Raw genomic sequence first — 13,322 nt, 5'->3', positions numbered from 1 at the left:
GTATTAAATATGATGGACACAAAATTTAATTGGACGGTACAGGGATAAATTTCATTTTGCCAATAATTAGCAATTAATAGTTGCTGATTTCTTATTTATACTGACCTTTTCCTTAAATTCATATCGATAAAAGCAATCTCACACGAACGACTAACCGTATCTTTTGGCTGTTAGATTCGAACCTTTGTCTTTTGTTTTTTTTTTATGTAATATAGTAAACAAATTCTTGGAAAAGCTTTTAAGTAAAAATTGTTTTATTTGTGGCCCTGGAAATATTTGTTTTTAATGTTATTTCCAAGTTTTGTTAGTTTGAAAAACTTTTGTTTTATCAAATTAACCTATTTCAATCAAAATAATCCAATTGCCAAAACATTCTATTATTATATTAGTAAGGTAATATATGGATAATGGTAAGAAATATAAGGCAATAAAATGACAGTTTTACCGCGAATAAGGAACATATCAAAGCTTTCGCCATGTAGAAGAGTAGTAGTGTCTGGTTTAGGCGTAGTCTCCCCTATTGGTACTGGAACTAAAACGGTTTGGGACAATTTACTAAAAGGACAATGTGGAATTGTATCCCTATCAGAGAAGGAATATGGGAAATTGCCCTGCAGAATAGCTGGGGTAGTTTCGTTAAAAGATGAGAATTTACTTAGAGCTCTATCAAAGTCAAATTTAAAGTCTATGGCTCCAGCTACATGTCTAGCCCTTGTAGCTACAGCAGAAGCATTGTTAGATGCTAATTGGATTCCTGAATCAGACAGCGACAAAGAAACAACAGGAGTTGCATTAGGAATGGGGATGGTTGATTTAAAAGACATTTGTGATACCAATGATGCTTTGAAAATAGGTTATAATAAAGTAAGCCCTTTCTTTGTACCAAGAATCTTGCCAAATATGGCAGCTGGCCAAATAAGTATAAAATATGGTTTCCGGGGTCCTAATCATGCAGTTTCTACAGCTTGTGCGACAGGGGCACATTCAATAGGTGATGCTTATAGATTCATTAAGCATGGGGATGCAGATGTTATGGTATGTGGAGGAGCTGAATCATGTATAAGTCCTTTAGCTGTTGCAGGCTTCTGTAGACTAAGGGCTCTAAGCACTTCTTTTAATAATGAACCTGAAAAAGCCTCTCGACCTTTTGACCAAAAGCGTGATGGATTTGTAATGGGGGAAGGTGCCGCTGTGTTAGTTTTAGAAGAATATGAACATGCTTTAAAAAGAAATGCAAATATTTATGCTGAAATATTAGGATATGGCCTCTCTGGTGATGCATCACATATCACAGCACCTAGAGAAGATGGCAGTGGAGCAATATTATCAATGACAAGAGCTCTGCAAGATGCTAATATCAGTAAAGACGAAATAACTCATGTGAATGCACATGCAACATCTACACCAATTGGAGATGGCATTGAATCAACTGCAATAAAGAAACTATTTGGTGCACATAGCACAAATATTTTAATATCATCTACTAAAGGTGCACATGGACATCTCCTTGGAGCTGCTGGGAATTTAGAAGCTGTGTTTACTATTTTAGCATGTTACCATGGCGTTGTACCTGCTACATTAAATTTAGACGACCCGGTGGATGACCTACATTATGTTGCTAAAGTACCTGAAAAATGGAATGCAGAAAGAAGGATAGCTCTAAAAAATTCATTTGGGTTTGGTGGAACGAATGCAACTCTTTGTATTGCCAAAGTGTAGTAACAGTAATGTATAAATAATAAAAGCAAATATTCAGAATTACAATATATTTAAAACTGAATTACAATTTTTTCTGACTTTATCATTACAGTCAAGATAACTGATGATGTTTTAGTGATTTGAAGCTTCTTAGCAAGAAGCGTAATATGATCATATATTGTATAATAGTAATTCATAAGACTCACAGAAAATAAATAAGTTTGATCAAAAAATGCCATTATATTTCCTTAAAAGCATTCTAATCTTTTATTTAGTATATATTTGTTAAATGCTGGTTTATCCAGTTGATTAAGTTCATAATACCATAGATTCATTCAAACATGCACTTGTTTTTATAACCATTGACTAAGACAATAACATTTTTATTGCTTTCTAGAGTAAATCTCGTTGATTGAAATTAGCATTACACATATTTAAGCACCAACATCTTTCTCTAGTATGTGAGAGTGTCATAACAATTCATTATATACTTTTAGTATATGAACATGATTTTTATGAACCAATTTTCGGAATAAAATTATTTAAAAAACATCTTATGTTATAAATTATAAAAATCTCATAAAATATTCAAATTGTTTTATTTCACCCTAAGATTAATGCATTAATATCGCATGAACAAATGCCTAGAGTCGTATTTTATAACATTACAGAAATATTGGAACAATCTCTACATAACATCCAGGATTTGTGGGGACATAACATAACATATATGACACACTTTAGTTTCATCTACTAGATTAAAAAGCAATATGGATTTGTGCCATATTAATGGATTATATAGATGTTTACAATGTGCAGTTTGAATGTAACAAGTCATGCAAAGTTACACAGCCTTTTTGTCTTGATTTTTAGATAAAAGTTGTGTTTGTGGCGAATTCACACAAAGTTGAGCAAATTTCTGGCGTAAGTTCTGCCTTAACTCTTGTCTTTTCTCTGTAATATTCCTGCGTGACTTGAATTCAAGGACTTCTTCTATGGGTATGTAACTGGTGTCATGTTCTTCATCCGATGTACATGTATCCTGTAGAAATGAAACATTTTTAAACATAAAATATTATAAGTGAATAATAATTGCCTTGTCTCATAGTCTACATACCAACATTTCTTGTAATGAAAGTGTGAAGCCGGTACATAAAGATTTATCGTTTTTATTTATATCTATGCAGTCGCCCCTTTCATGGTTACAAAAACCTTCTGAACATGCCACTTCCGAACCTTCTGGAGAACTCATGAGAGATGATGAACCAGACATAGTTTCACAACAACCACCATTGTTACCAGATGAATAGCCACAGTCATGGGAATGCTCATTAGAGGAAAGATCACTGTTTTTATTCCTTTTTTTGCCAGATTTCTTTGGGGACCGATGCTTAGTATAATCATCTTGACAGGAATGGCATCCATCTCCACTTGTTTCATAACATTGATTGTAATCACGGGGCGAAATTAAATCTGTTGGTGTGTCACGTTCCTCTAAAAGACATTCCTCACATCGACATTTCTCTTCTGGTTCTTCTGAATCAGCTTCCTAAATAACAAACAATTGAATTTAATAGAAAAATAATAACACACTTATAGATTACTTTTCATTAACATAAATCAAATAATAATAATATACAATTTGTTTTATTTTAAGTTATACCTTGCACTTGTTTTCGATAGCTTGTCTTTCTTTCTTCTTACGTCTTTTAAGTTTCTTTTGTTCCTTCCTCTGCTGACGTGTTAGCTCCTCCTGTGTTATTTCGTCATAAAGCAGCTGTAACTTGGACACACCACTCTTTAGTTCCACTGCTGTTTCGAATTTACGATACAATGCCTCAACTGCCACTGCTGCCAAAGTTTGACAAGTTCCTTCTTCCTCCCTTAGTCGTAACGAGATGCGCTGAAGACGCTCGTATATACATATACCGAGACAAATTAATACCTGTTGAAAAATTTGCCAATGTAATAATGACAGTCTTAAGATTGTATCAGTTTATTAATTGTAACCTGCTATGGCCATAGAAAATCATATTTATGTATAGTACACAAAACCAAAACACATACTATTTTCTTGTAATTATGAAATATAGTAATAACCTTAATTATTTTATAAAATAATATTGGTATATCAATTAATAATTAAAAAAAATTACATACCAAAATCTTAAGACAGAAAAAAATTAATATATAAAGGTTCCTGTCATATCATACAAAAATAATTGACATCAAATAATAATTTAACTATACAGGGTGGTTGGGGTCTGAAGCTCATTTATTGGTCGGCAAAAAGATTTTACATCTATTTGCAATTACCCTGAATAAAGTGATTACTGACAAATATATTATATTAAAGTATTGTAAGACAGAACAATTATGTTTTACCGGAAATACAAAGTACTTTAAAGCTTTTGATCTATATAATAATACTCACCTCTTCCTGTGCAATCTCAAGTGTTTTGGCATGTCTTTCTCTGTGGTTTCCAAGTAGCTCAGGTTCGGCTCTAGCTATGAGATGCGCTATGTAATCAGTCTTAGCTTGCAAGTGTAGGTGCTTGTCTAAAAGACATCTTTTAATGCCCCCATAAAGCGCCCCAACATATCCCTTCTCTTTATGTGGTTCTTTTTCTTCAACTAACAGCTGATAAGCCCTCAACACCTGTAAATAGCAATATTATCTAAATTAAAATGTTGCATCTATATACTAAAAATAATGAGTCAACAAATGTGTTATTAAATACTAAAATTTAGAATGAATATTATTATGGAGAGAAAAAAATGGTGAAATCACTAAATCATAGTAATTTTTCTTTTTCTTTACTAACCACAAAATAAATTAAAACTCCTCTTTATAACTGTCAAACATTACATACAAAAATGTGTAAAAAAAACACTTTATACTTAAAATATTATTACTAAAGTCCAGCAATGTCTTGAATAGAAAATCTGTCCTAGTAGTTATTACCAAAATTACATAGTCATTATTACAGTAGATAATTTAAAACAACAATTATTCCTAAAATATTTAATAGTAAAACAGTATTTTTTTTAAATATATATAATTTAAGGAATAACTTTCATAGCTTAAAAACACATTTTTATCAAAAACTTTAAACATTCTACATGATAAAGCAGAGATTGCTTATCAAATTGATAAATTGCTTCTTCAACATAAAGTAAAAATGATATTTTTGATTTTAAAAAGCAAGCTGAAATTGTTTCACATTAAATAAACATGCTGTCAATTCTTTTTTATATTGTCACGAAGTTAAGAAAAAAGTTTCATAGTTGAGTTTTTTATTAATTTTGTCTTTAATAAACCAGAAAATCTAAAAAGTTCTGTAACAGATAAGTGTTTCCCATATCCCTTGAGAGGGTAATTTGAAAGTGGACTTGGCACAAGTTTAACCCCTTTGATTTAATATAAAAATTATGTATGTTTAAATAGGGGGGAGGGGGGGAGGCATAAAAATTTAAGAAAGATTAAGGTGGGGTATGGCCTAAAGAAGATTAGAAAGTACCCGGCTAGAGGATGATCACCGATTCAAAAAACTGACCCAGTTACAAGTGTTGCATACACCACCTAAACATGACTTCATAAAGATTTCCAAAAAACTAAAAACTGGTAGTGGTGACTGACATGACTTGCTATAACACTCATAGGGCTACAACTAAGTAGATTTTGATGAACTCCTGGATAATTATAAAAGTTGCGATTCATCATTTAATCATTTAAATTTTAATTGCTTACCTTGGTTTTACAGTCTGCACAGAACCGATGCTTGCGTAAATAATTATGCAGAGTATCATGTAGGGTGTTGAAGTGCACGAGTGTGACATGTTCACGTGCCGATGCTCGCATGGCATCCCACGCGGCGCGCCACGCTGCTCTGCCACCCCAACCCCATGCACCCCACCCCCAACCACAGGTACCAACTCCCCAGGAATTCCAGGCTCCACATGCACCAGTACTAGAATTTCCTCCAGTACCTGTACCCCAACCACGTGCACCTCCTGCTTCCAAAGAATGTAGAGTACACCGCTGGGATTTTTTCCATCGTGGTTGACTTAAAATGAGACATTCTATTCCTGTGCTAAAAATTATATTGTAATAATGAAATTAATTTTGTCAAAAAATTTTTGTTATTTGATCATCACAATTAATTTTAAAACTTTAATATATCTTTACAACACAGACTTATTTAAAACATGTATTTACAACATTTAACTGAAATTAAAAATGAATCCGTAACAATTAAGTTAAATAGTTCATATAACTATAAAACTGTGTCTAATAACAAATAATAAAATAACTCGATGTCATTATAACTCCAAAAATATCATTGGCACTTATTGCATAAAAATTTCAGCAACACAAATTTTAAATAATGTTTAACTTTTAACATTCGAATTGAATACTTGTGATGATACTTGCAAGTTTGGCTTACCTGTGACCATTAAGCAAAGTAGCTAGGGACTGTGAATGTATTATTTTATCTTCTCTTATTGTCATTGTTTCGTCTGGTGTGAGAATTAAGGGATCTAATGTTGGATGTCCTGATTTACATAACTGATAAAAAAGTCTTTCCACACTGCAACATAGTTCACATTAAAAACATTTATGATATAAAGATAAACATAATTGTTAAATTTCGTATATAAAATATATATTGATAGATTCAACACATAAATAGATGTGTATTTGTGTATTGAACACATTGATCCCAGAGTACTTCAAAGTTAAATGGTTTAGGTCAACAAACTAATTAACTAAACAATATTGAAATCCTATTAAGGCAAACGGAACTCAACAGGAAATATTATAAATTCTTCTGTCATATGTACTGTGAAAGTGCATGCCAGAATTTAATCACTTTTTGTAGGATATAAATCACACTTCCATCTTATTCAAATTAACTCAGATAACTGTTTTTTTTTAATTAGTTTATGTATCATAAGAATCTTTCATAAAAATGTATATAAAAATGTCAACTATATTATTTTGAAGTAATTCTTGAAAACAACCCTATAACATACTGTAATGATTTGAAAAACTTTAATGTTCAATACTAATAATTGTAATGGCTGGCATTTTAACTTTTCAATTTGTGAAATTAATTTCTCATTAAAGACAAAAACAAGAGTCTAAAATTAGTAGCCTAGAATTCAACTAGTTTATACTGGCTACTTCTAGAACACAAGACCAAGTTTTAATATTACCTGCTGTAGTAGTATCAAATCACAAGCTTAATAATTTATGGTAGTTATAATTAGTTGCATATACATAATACTTTAAGTTCAAATATGGAAAAGCAGTTAACACAAAGGAAAATCTTTATCTTTTAAATTACAACTGTTTCGTGCATATTCTTTTAACTATTATTATTTATGGTTTCTTTCGGTTTCTAGTGATAGTGCGGAATGCAGTTCACCAAGGTCTATTTACAGTAAATTACATTATTTATTTTACTGGATAAGATAAATAAATGGAATTGGAACATAATTTTGACACATGGCCAGAACAATGTCAAGATCAATATAATTAGACACCGTGTTCACATCTTATATGTGTAGCAAAGTAATTTTACAAAAATATATAAAAACTTGTTATTTTTATAAATGTGAGTTATACGAAAACTCTTTAAGCATCACATCGTATATTATGATGTTTTTTGTACAAATTGTATGCATATTGCAAAGTTTATGTACTTTTAAAACATCACAATAAGTAATAATGGCTTTTACCCAGTTATGAGAATGTCCATATCTTATGGTAAAGTAACACATAATTAATTAAATGAAATTAGGATTAACCCTTCTAAAACTAAATAAATACTGTTAGCACAAGACATAAAATTTTACAATATACCTTCTTCTACAGCCAACACAAGGAATGCTTTGGTTTAACACATTAAATATATCTGAAGCATCAACTCTCAAAGACCCTTTTAATTCTTCTGTTGAAAGGATTCTGTACTTTCGCATAAATTCTTCGTATTCCCGTCCTTTAACTTGTGGGTTGTCACAAATCAGACCCATTGTGTTTAAATCCATAATCATCTGAAAAATATAATCAAAATAATACGCAACAACGAATTTATGATAAAATTAAGGTCAATCATTCGACATAATTTTTAAATTAAGCGTATGCATAATTTAATTATTTATAACCGAGAAAATATTGCTAAGTAATTTTTAAACAATTACCAATAACAAATTGTACACAATGAAAGATTTTTAAGGCACATGACTTATTTTCTATCAATGGTTTAATCAAAAATCTCCGTTTGTGTTAATGTCAAATTCTAAACTGCGCTACTTACAGTTAGATTTTCATATATAGTTAGCGGCAATTGTCTTCTTTTAATAACAGGATCTTTTTCGCTATTGTATATATCAACTAGTTTGGCCATTTTTGTGATTAATCACATAAAATAGCCGACAAAATATACAAATATAACAAAATGACGGCTGATGACGGCCAAGTTTTCTGAAATACACGTCGTGAAGACCACAGACAACTTTAACTTAATTGTGATAATAAAAATGAGTTATATAGGCAAATTAAAATTTGAAGGAACAACTGTTATCAATGATCTCTTTACTTTTAATGTCCTTTGGGACTATGCATATATAAATTATATTAAAGTTAAACCCATTGGTAATTATATTATATTGACATTAAAAAAATTGCTATTATCTAATTAACAAATTGTTTTTGTACTGAATTTCCACAAATATCAAAGAATCTAAATTAACGTGGTAGCAGGCCTAACTCATTTTCACATAAACTGACTTGCAAACAACAAAATTGCAGGTAATGAAGTAGCTAAAATCCTAAAACTAAACACGAAAGACTACTTCATTCTCTTAAGGTAACCGTAAGACCTGCAATTTCAGCAAAAGGAATTTAGAATCTACTTTTTCGAAAATTCTCGCATCCGATAGGTATAATTTTCAAAAAATAAATTCCAACGAATTACCTTTTTTGAATAAAGGAAGTAATAAATTTTAAAAAATATTTAATGGTTTTAGTTTAGGAGAATTTTTCATATATTAACTAATTCAAGACTACCCTGTATCTAAACATTTACGTTAAAGTGTTTTCCTATACATCCTTAATTTGTATATGCAGATTGTTAACAAGGTTTATCCAGAGCAGGGCTGGTTCTAGGGTTTTGAACACTCCGGACAAAATAAATGTTGGCACTCTTTTACGCAAGAATGTACAAATACATTGAAAATTCTAAAAAATACTGCAACCGGCAAAAAACAAAACAAAAAGGAACTATTAAAAATTCACAGTAGATATTTACTTACAGACGATACAACGTGTACTTAATAGCATAACGAGCGTAGTTGAAAAGTAAATTATTCCTGTTGCATACATGTGACTTACAAGATTTTTTGTAATGCTATTTGTCAAAAGTTAATGTAAAAATGTTTTATATTTATAACAGCGCTACCACAAAATTTAGATAATCGCTTGGCATCCCCACCCCCTTATCCGGCGTTACTCCGGAATGATCTTTATATGGCTCAGGTTCTAAATAAATCGAAAGCTTTCTCATAGTCCGAAAATTCTAGAAACGTTTTTATACCTAAAGAGGTTTATTTCCCAACTGTATGAACATTATAGGACTGTTATGAAGACGTGCATTCGGGAAACTGCAGCCTTATGCCACGTGTTTAAGAGTGTGATCAGAGAATTTGGTTTTTTTTTGTACTTCTTTACTTAATTGCAATTTTTATTACAGCTGAAATCATTGATAAAAAATACTAAACAGGCTAATTTTAGCTCATAGCTTATCGTGAGGAGAAGGCTTTTCAATATTCTTCTTTATTCTCTGCTTTTGACCTGGCTAAAACGAATACAGCTTCTATTTTCTTGCACTTTCGATGGGCTCGTCCAAAGCTAACTCTCAATTATCTAGGTAACGAACACGAGCGAACGCTTGCATGTCCAAGTTGTCCAAGAGTGCAGTAGTGAAAATACAACATACACACATATATTAGCAATAGATCTAAATAAAATTATGCACAAAGCGGCTTATTTGCAATAAAAATCGTAAACGAGAAAATTTTAGAACTACATTTTAAATATTGTTTTTAATCTGTACATTAGTACATGGGCTAAATGTCACATAAATAATAAATAGATTAGTTCATCTATTGTAATCTTTCACAATGTCAAAAATATTCACACCTACTAATCAAATTCGGTTAACAAATGTTGCGATCGTAAGATTGAAAAAAGGTGGAAAGCGATTTGAAATAGCATGTTATAGGAATAAAGTTTTGTCATGGAGAAATAAGTTGTAAGTTACTGAGTATCAATTTAAGTTCTGGAGCTTAACAACTTTTTATGTATAATTGTGATTTTAATTATTATTATTCTATTTTGTAGAGAAAAAGATATTGATGAGGTGCTACAGACACATACAGTTTTTACAAATGTGTCTAAGGGACAAGTAGCAAAGAAAGATGATTTGCTGAAAGTGTTTGGCAAAGATAACCAAACAGAAATATGTATAGAAATTTTAGAAAAGGGAGAACTTCAAGTATCAGACAAGGAAAGACATTCCCAAATTGAATCCCTGCTCAAAGATATAGCAACAACTGTAGCTGATAAATGTGTTAATCCTGAAACCAAGAGACCCTATCCTGTTTCTATTATTGAAAAAGCAATGAAAGATATACATTTTTCTGTGAATGTTAATAGAAGTGCAAAGCAACAAGCACTTGATGTAATTCAAATGATTAAAAAAGAAATTCCTCTTGAACGAGCACAAATGAGAGTAAGAATTTTGCTAAGTGGTAAAGAGGCAAAGAAAGTAAGGGATAAGGCCATTAAACTTGCTACAAGTGTAGAGGAAGAAAATTGGGAATCAGGTACTGCTGTTATCATTTGTCTAATTGATCCAGGAAGTTTCCGGAATTTGGATGAAATGATAAGAACGGATACTAAAGGCAATGGCCAGTTTGAATTACTCAACTTAAAAGAGATGGTTGAAGGAGAACAGGCTCTCTGAAATTTTTGTAGTAGATTTCATGAGTTTGTTTATGTTAAGGCTTTATTAGGCTTTGTTCCTTACTTTAAATTATTTAATACTGTTAAAAATTGCTTTGTATTTTTAATAAAATTAACCTTTTCCATTCTTGGCCTTTTTCTCATAAGAACCAAGAACTAATACTCATTTTTAAGAATAATTGTGGGCAGTTTAAATTTCTTTATTAATAGTGTATTATGCAAAATTAGATGGAAATGTGTGATTTTACTATCTTACATTTTAAACCAACAAACAAACTTATTAAACATACCTTTTAATTGTATTTTTATGACATTAAGTAAATGTTAAAGATCCATTTTGTATTTATGTTGTTATGAAAGGTATATTTAAAACATGAGTCACAATTATATGTTAGTATTTTTATATAATAGTTACTTTCAGACTAGTCTTTTATGGTGAGAGTAAATTTTACAATTAGCTGTCTCTATATTTTAGTAATTTGATTTTATATAAATTTTTTCTGACTAGGATTACAAATACCATGAATTTACCATAAAAGGTTGATATACTCTTCTACAGTATAAATCTCAATACTCGTCATTTTAGCAGATAATTATCTCTGACTACTTATTATTCTACAAAACATGAATGAAAATGAACCTTTTAAATTTTACATTCGACTCATTTCATAATTAATTAATTTATTTGCTGATCTTACATAAATAATTATATATGTTTGCATGACTCTGAACAATAACTTTCTTAATAATAATGCAATGTTGAATTAGTATTGCCTCTAGATAAAGTACTCTGCTAGTTTAAATAATCAATATTTTAAGTTTCTGAATACTAAAGATACTTAACCAAGATAATTCGAGGAATATTCTTGCATATTAACTGATAAAATTTTGCCAAACTTTGCCATTTTTTTTTCATAGGTAGCATGACAAGCGCCATTTCATCAACATTTTTGCAAGAACATGAATGAGACGGATAACGGATTATTGAACAATAATTGAAAATTTATATTTGAATGTTTTGTACACATTAACTACCCACTATTTATACTCCTACCTTTTCTATACTATGGTTGTCTGTAAGAGATCGTCTGGTATGATAAGACCACCCATTGTACTTTTTTATTATTATGAAACTTTAAATTTATCCTAGCATGTACATTAAAGAATATAACATAAAATAAATAAATGCAATAAAAGATTTATCCACAACTGCTACTTTTTGAAAAGGGGGCCTAGTAAGCATTTTAAGTTTGTATTAGTTTAATCCAAAAATACGACAACTTCTGATTGACACCTAATTTCTGTTTTGAGGTCAAATAATAATAAATAATCAATCGATGGAGTTTTGGTTTTATGGCCGCTGCAATGTTTGATTACAGGTTAAATAGCAAGCTATCCAAACCTAAGCTAACACTCTAAAGCAGACTAAGCCAATCAACATAATTGCAAGATAAAATTTTGACACTGTGCAAATGACAGATGTAGACAAATATTTGCCCGTGTGTATGTACCTTAACTCTTATATTACTAACAAATTGAGATATGTTTTGTTTCTGATATTAACATTGTTCGTCCTTCCATATACAAGTCATACAAACGACTTTCTTAAGATCGTCTGAAGATGCAGATTGCTTGCAAACCGCTGCCAACAAATCTTATTCGAAATCTATGGAAGAGGCCTGTCCCTACGACGTCTTGCGACACATTATTATATATACTCATTAATATTTATAATAGTTATACAATTTTTTATTTGAAGTCATTGGTACAAAATCAGAAAAAAAAATACTTTGGTCTAGAAAGCCGGTATAGAAGTTATGCGTGATTTGAGCAGGTATAAACTTGGAGGCTCTTCTTTGCTGTCGACTTCGTAGTAATGGAAATATCAATGATTTATAACGTTCTGGATCGGAGAATCACTGAGCGACAAGCGCAGCACAAAACGTCCACCCATAAGATGGACAGACGACCTTGCCCACGGAAGACGCTGGATGCAAGCAGGTATTATTGATAATTCATGGACAAGGCCAGCAGTAAACGTCCTACGATTGAAATGCCTAAGACGCTCTTCTTCGATCTTTCTACAGCGGCAATTTTGATTTTCTTACATTTTTCAAACTCTTATTTTTCTCAAACTAAAGCTAAATATTCTTTTCAAACTAACGTCTTTTATTGCCTCACTGTATTATTTCCAGCATTCATGCATTTCGTATCGATATCGCTATCGAGTAAGAAATAGAAATATCGAAGTCGTCTGAGCTTAGCTGACATGGTTTTCAAAAGGTCTCCGAAAATAAAGTTGATTTTTTTTTATCTTCCAGCTTAACAGCAGGGAGTATTTCAATTGATAACTATTAGTACGGATATTTTAGGTGAATGATAATATTTTTTACACTCATACATAAGATTTATTGCCCACCAATAGTAGTAGTAGTAGTTTTGCTATTTTCGATTTGAAAAAACAGAAATTTTATTACGAAGGAGCTTTTTACATTGATGTAAAAGGTGGTAAATTGATCTATGCTTATTTAGAGGACTTCGTATTTATGGTTCGAATTATTTATGAATGTTGTTTTCATAACTAAGTTGCTAA

At 31.0% G+C, this 13,322-nt stretch overlaps 3 protein-coding genes across 3 annotated transcripts; 2 read left to right on the top strand and 1 right to left on the bottom strand.

Moving 5' to 3' along the window:
* Positions 1-257: 257 nt before the first annotated feature.
* Positions 258-2,223, top strand: LOC137930418 (3-oxoacyl-[acyl-carrier-protein] synthase, mitochondrial). The gene has a single exon (XM_068773658.1). The coding sequence runs from the start codon at positions 433-435 to the stop codon at positions 1,717-1,719; it is 1,287 nt and encodes a 428-aa protein (XP_068629759.1). The 5' UTR covers positions 258-432; the 3' UTR covers positions 1,720-2,223.
* A 57-nt stretch (positions 2,224-2,280) lies between these two features.
* On the bottom strand, positions 2,281-8,188 carry LOC137930416 (gametogenetin-binding protein 2-like). The gene is made up of 8 exons (XM_068773657.1): positions 8,022-8,188; positions 7,568-7,758; positions 6,147-6,290; positions 5,450-5,792; positions 4,133-4,357; positions 3,362-3,643; positions 2,816-3,247; positions 2,281-2,740 (listed from the first exon to the last, which is right to left on the bottom strand). The coding sequence occupies exons 1-8, from the start codon at positions 8,109-8,111 to the stop codon at positions 2,543-2,545; spliced, it is 1,905 nt and encodes a 634-aa protein (XP_068629758.1). The 5' UTR covers positions 8,112-8,188; the 3' UTR covers positions 2,281-2,542.
* Positions 8,189-9,862: 1,674 nt separating this feature from the next.
* On the top strand, positions 9,863-10,909 carry Sbds (SBDS ribosome maturation factor). Its single transcript, XM_068773810.1, has 2 exons — positions 9,863-10,016; positions 10,106-10,909. Exons 1-2 carry the CDS (start codon positions 9,886-9,888, stop codon positions 10,728-10,730), a joined length of 756 nt encoding a protein of 251 aa, XP_068629911.1. The 5' UTR covers positions 9,863-9,885; the 3' UTR covers positions 10,731-10,909.
* Positions 10,910-13,322: the final 2,413 nt, after the last annotated feature.

Source organism: Battus philenor, unplaced genomic scaffold (assembly GCF_028537555.1).
Source record: "Battus philenor isolate CCGP_79_NKW_IND1 unplaced genomic scaffold, ilBatPhil1.0.hap1 SCAF_6, whole genome shotgun sequence".
Lineage (NCBI taxonomy): Eukaryota > Metazoa > Arthropoda > Insecta > Lepidoptera > Papilionidae > Battus > Battus philenor.
Note: the sequence above shows the minus strand (reverse complement) of the source record. Positions and strands in the feature narration are given on the sequence as shown.